The following is a 5,311-nucleotide window of genomic DNA, read 5'->3' as shown; positions in this document are numbered from 1 at the left end:
AAATGACCACACTAAATTAAAAATCACCAGCATTTTTATGTGCTGATTTTGTTATAAAGCACACATACACGCTAAGGAGAAATGTTATAACATCTGCAGTAATGTGAATAAATATGAGCCCACAGTTCACCTTTTTGGTGGCTTACACTTGTTTTCAGAACTCCAGACTTGCTACAGGAAATAATGGTATGGAAAAGATATTGATTTCAAGAGCTGAATTATGAAAGCAGTTTGGATAGATAACAGCAGTTTTTGCAATTGTTAAATTTTACAACCTCTGATAAATGCCTTCATTTGTAGAGCACTTCAACTTTGGCCTTTGACACACGATTATAAATTGTGGACTTTCATTTGCTATCTTTAAGACAACCAGCTTCTTACAGGGAAAGCAATTCACTGTTTTTGGTACTTCCTATTACTAAGGTATACAAAAAAAAAATAGGAGTCCTCCTAACCTGACACTGACTGAAGAGAAATGGATGCTTCTTCCCAGACGTTTGTTCCGGAGTAAACCACTGGAGTGCTGAAGATTTTGGGGAGGTTTCAAAAGTAACTTCCACAATTACATCTTGCCCCCTATATGAGTTAAAAACATAATCAGGCATTTCTGACTTACCCCATGCATCAGAGCTGAATTCAAAGGAAAATCCTGTTTGAAAATACTGTAATACCAAGTTTTGCAGAACTTCCTCAAAAAAACTGAAGATATGGACAAGCTGTGTGTTAAAACTACCTTTTCCCTATGCTTATGATACAAGTGTACCAACAACTGCTACGGTTTTTGGTTGTAGCCATGTTGATCTAAGGACACAGGCAGGCAAGGTTCTTTAAGCAGATGTGATATCTTTTCTTAGACCAACTTAGTTGGAAAAAAGTTATTGGCAAGCTTTCAGGCACAGTCACCCTTCTTCAGGCAGAGGGAGTCTCTGCTGGTCATTCTTTGGAGTCTCAGACCAGCAGACTCCCTATGCCTGAAGAAGGGTAACTGCGCCCAGAAGCTTACCAAAAACTTTTTTCCAACTACTCAGTTGGGCTAATAAAAAGATACCACATCTACTCAAAGAACCTTGCCTGCCAACAACTACTAGATCTTTTTTCAAGTGTTTAATAACCCCAAGAGAATTCTTCTTTTGCTGTCTTTATAAAATAGATACCCTTCCTTCCACAACCCTAAGAGTTAAAAAAAAATGGATTATTTTTCTTGCGAGAGTCCTAGCAAAGTCTGTAACTTTCACATAATTGTTTGATGAACTACTATCTAAAACCTATTTACACTTCAGTAAGAAACCACAACAAGAAGCTGATAAAGCATGTTATGTATACACATGCCTTATTAAAAGACGTGTTGTGCATTTTTAAAGTCAAAATATTTTAAACTCGTAAGTAAAATAGTGTCACATTTACTGAATCTACTTGAGGAAAAGCATGGTTATAAATTAAACTGGTACATAAACAAACAAACAAGCAAACAAGCAGGATTAAAGAAAAAACGCCCCAATTTTATTCAACACACAGCATTTATCAACTCATTCCAAAAACAGACAAAGGGCATAACATGAAATCCCGAATCCAAAAGCCAATTTGAATATGCCAGCTGAAGGGGGAAAAAAACCCCATAGCTGTCAGCAGTATATTGAACAACTGATAACTGCTTTGTTATCTGAAAGGTAGCTCACATGTGTGACCCTCTCTTTGACTCAACAATAAATCACTAATCATAAAGTAGAACAACCTCTACTTAAACTCAGAGAAGCTGAACATCTCGATAAGTCAGCCAGGTACACATCTAGTTTATAAGTGTGTGCACTTTGCAATACCACTAACAACAAAATAAAATGAATCTGATCATTTTGAGGCGCACAAGTTAACTGCCAAATAAAACACATGTGGCTGCAGATCTTATTCCCTCCAGTTTTGTTACCCTCATGTGCAGGATTGTGTGTTAATACAGGCTTGTAAACTCCTTGGACCAAAACCTTTGTCTCCTCATTGGCAGCATGAAGTACCTAACTGGAATGATAAAATAGCCAGTTCTCTTACCAGAAAAAGGCTAGTAATATAGGGGAAAACAAGCCTTAAGCCAGCTAGTCCAGATAGTTTCTAGAAGGGTCTACTTATAGCAGGAAGTCAAAACGATCCTAGAATACCCACTTCTTTGTACTTCTTCGCATATCCATGGCACAGATACTGACATCCCAACTACAAGACACACGGGACTTATTTTAAATCTCATCAATATTACTTTTGTTTAACAAGAAGTCGATATTGTGGAACACTTCTTTGTCTCCCATTTAAACTACCCATAAAACTAGATAAGACTGCTGCTTCTGCAGTCCTCTGTACCCCAGCCAGCTGTGGAAGAAACCAACACAATGACTTCAGAGGTAATGACCAGTTTTGAAAATGTAACATCTTAAGGGTCAACATAACCATTTACACCTTACTCAAACATGGCTAGATTAGTATATGGAGGATGACTTTTAGTCTGGCTAGATGATAAATCAAATAGAAAAGGGTCTCAATTGTCAAAGACACTGACAGTAGTTTGGTAATAATTTTTTACTTAACGCTACATTTTAATCAGCTCATCTGTCATCAAGATGCCAAAAATTCCAGTTCAGATTCTTAGCGCTTTGCATTTCTACAGCTGTAGTTGATAAGCTTAACCTGCATACTCAGTACACACATTTCCAGCCGACTACAAAGGGAAATGAGGAGGTTTGTCAGGAATGCAAGATTAGCTCCTAGAAAAGGAATACAACAATCACAGCTCTCTGTACTGTTTTACTAATGTTGGCCAAAGGTCCTAAGCAATCCCTGCTTACCAAGGGCACAAGAGAAGCCTAGAGAATCAAGAGTCAGAACTTAGATCTTGACAGAGACACTTTCATTCCACTTACCTATTAAGAAAGAAGTTTAGCAGCACAATTCTGAACAAAAGCAAACTTAAAAAAACCCAGCACGTTAGAAATTAGAGACAGTTATAAAGCACATAGCACAGTAAGAATAAGAATGCAATCACCTGTAAGCATAGTATATTGTAAAAACCATAATGCTTTCAATAAATAGTTTGGTAGGTCTGTTTTGCAGAACATAGGTAACTGGTTTACATGACTTAACCAGAGGAGAATACAAACACATATATATGGATACCTTCTTAGTTCAAAAGGAAAAGTAATTTCCAGTGGTGACCCTTTGAAACTGTGCCTTTCTCCAAGAACAAAGTTTGCCTCCTCTCCATTAACGGTCACTTTATGGATCTGAAGGTCTTTTGTATCCAAAACCTGTAACCAAACAAGTATTATGTACTGACTGTAAAATGTTCAAGCAACACTTCAAATTCATGACTGGAAATGTAACTGAAGAAATAACAGCAGATCTTTAAAGTGTCTCTGCCCACGTCAAACATCTGTTATTTAAGTAAGTTACGTACAGGACTTTGTGGAAGTCAGTGGCACCTTCATTTAGCTACATGAAGGGGGTCAGAGATACGGCCTCTGGTGCTGAATGTGGGTCTTGGATGGGACCCATGCCCTGCTGTGGTGTGTGCTGGACCTGCCCTATATACTGCACAGGGAGCATGGGACCAGTGTGGTCTGTACTGTGGGCAGCGATGGCAGCGGTCCAGCACCGCACTGAACCAGCCTGGCAGGCTGAACCCAGCAGGCAGGCCCTGAGTGTGACCACTGCCCAGTGCTGCGCCCTCAGCACAGCCCGCAGTCCGACACACCACGAACGTAGTGGAAAGACAAACAGCCAAGGAGCAACATTTCAGCCTGGCAATGCAAGGGTGGATCAAGAATTACACAGACACACAGGACACACGGTTCACACACGTACACCTCGCACACACACGGATCACATGGATCACACACGGGTCACACACGCGCGCGCGCAGGGGAAGCGCGGGCGCTACCAGGCAGCGCAGCCCGTCGCGCTGAACGCGCAGGGTGAGGGCGGCATCCCCACGCAGGGTCCGGGCGGCGAAGTCGACGCGGCAACACAGGCGCAGGTGCTGGGCGCGGCAGGCGTCGGGCGCGGCGAAGGCGCTCGCGTCCTCCTCTGCCATGGCTCCGGCTGCTACTGCCCCACGCCGCCGAGCTGCACCGGGAGCCGGGCCGGGGCCCGCGCGCGGCCCCATGGGAAGGGGAGTTCGGCGCCCGCCTCCGCAGCCCGAGAAAGGGGCGGTGCGAACTACAGAGCCCAGGGGGTATTGCGAGATCCCGCGCAAAGGCTGCTGGGATATAACATTCACTAAACAGCTCCCACAGCTGTGGGTTGGTAGACCTCTTAAGGGCTAGCAGCAAGCTTTTGTACATGCCACTCCTCGTTAGTATAGTGGTAAGTATCCCCGCCTGTCACGCGGGAGACCGGGGTTCGATTCCCCGACGGGGAGTTGCTTAGATTTTTCTCCTTCTCCTTTTGTGTCTGCTCCAGAGTACTTGGAAGGCAGCTGTTGCTCAGGCTCCTCAGAGCCCTCAGTCACCAGGGCAGACAGCTGAGAGAGCCCCGGCTTCCACGTAGACACAAAACTGGAAACGTGCAGCACCATTCAAGCTAGTCACTGCCACCAAAGTGCCTTGGAATATATATCCAACCTACAACCACCCCCCAAACAAACAGGTTTCTACTTATATAAACTGCTGTGCTAAGTCTGCAGAGCATGCCCCATGATATTCACCTTTGTGATCCACACCAGTACTGGTTTTCTCTGATTTAAAAACTCCCCAATTTTGGGTTAAAAAAAAGTAACCCTAAATCTACATTTTTCCAAGTGAAAAATGAAATAAAAGTGAAGCATATACACACACATATATACACGTGTGTGTGTGTGTGTGTGTGTGTGTGTATGTATATGTGTATATATATATATATATATATATATATATATATATAGTTACCTCAACTTCTGGTTCAAAAGTAACCCCAAATCCACATTTTTCTGTGATTTAAATAAAACATATATATATATTAGTGGTTTTTCATTTAAATCACATAAAAATGTGGATTTGGGGTTACTTTTAACCAAAAACTGGGGATTTTTTTCAATCTGAGAAAACCAGGATTCCTGATGATCAACATGCTGTGCTCATATAGGGACTTTTCTGCAAAATTTCATTGCAGCCATCTTTTAGCTGCATCCTTAACCAGTTCCTACCTATTTTATTTTATTTTATAGAGGGACCTCAAAATGGCTGCATTTGTAAACCTGTGTGTCCTAATACGTTTCCTAAAAATATTGGACAGACTGGCACCTGCAGGATTAAGTGTGTGCAGAATAAGTTTATTACACTACACATGTGCTTTTGAG

General features: G+C 42.0%; 1 protein-coding gene and 1 non-coding gene across 3 annotated transcripts in view; one reads left to right on the top strand and one right to left on the bottom strand.

Annotated features, from left to right (window-relative positions):
* Window positions 1-4,084, bottom strand: part of LTA4H (leukotriene A4 hydrolase) — an 83,214-nt gene extending 79,130 nt beyond the window's left edge. For both annotated transcript variants that reach the window (XM_019515054.1, XM_019515052.1), the window contains exons 1-3: window positions 3,917-4,084; window positions 3,154-3,284; window positions 456-576 (exon numbers count right to left, since the gene is read on the bottom strand). In XM_019515054.1, coding sequence (XP_019370599.1) covers window positions 456-576; window positions 3,154-3,284; window positions 3,917-4,069 — 405 coding nt within the window. In that variant the 5' untranslated portion in view covers window positions 4,070-4,084. The remainder of the gene's footprint in view (window positions 1-455; window positions 577-3,153; window positions 3,285-3,916) is intronic.
* A 240-nt stretch (window positions 4,085-4,324) lies between these two features.
* On the top strand, window positions 4,325-4,396 carry TRNAD-GUC. The gene has a single exon. It is a non-coding gene; the product is annotated as a tRNA-Asp (tRNA).
* Window positions 4,397-5,311: the final 915 nt, after the last annotated feature.

This window comes from Gavialis gangeticus, unplaced genomic scaffold (genome assembly GCF_001723915.1).
Source record: "Gavialis gangeticus isolate Ggan-Ray unplaced genomic scaffold, GavGan_comp1, whole genome shotgun sequence".
In the NCBI taxonomy this organism is placed as follows: Eukaryota; Metazoa; Chordata; order Crocodylia; family Gavialidae; genus Gavialis; species Gavialis gangeticus.
The sequence above is the reverse complement of the archived record's forward strand: the minus strand, read 5'-3'. Positions and strand labels throughout refer to the sequence as shown.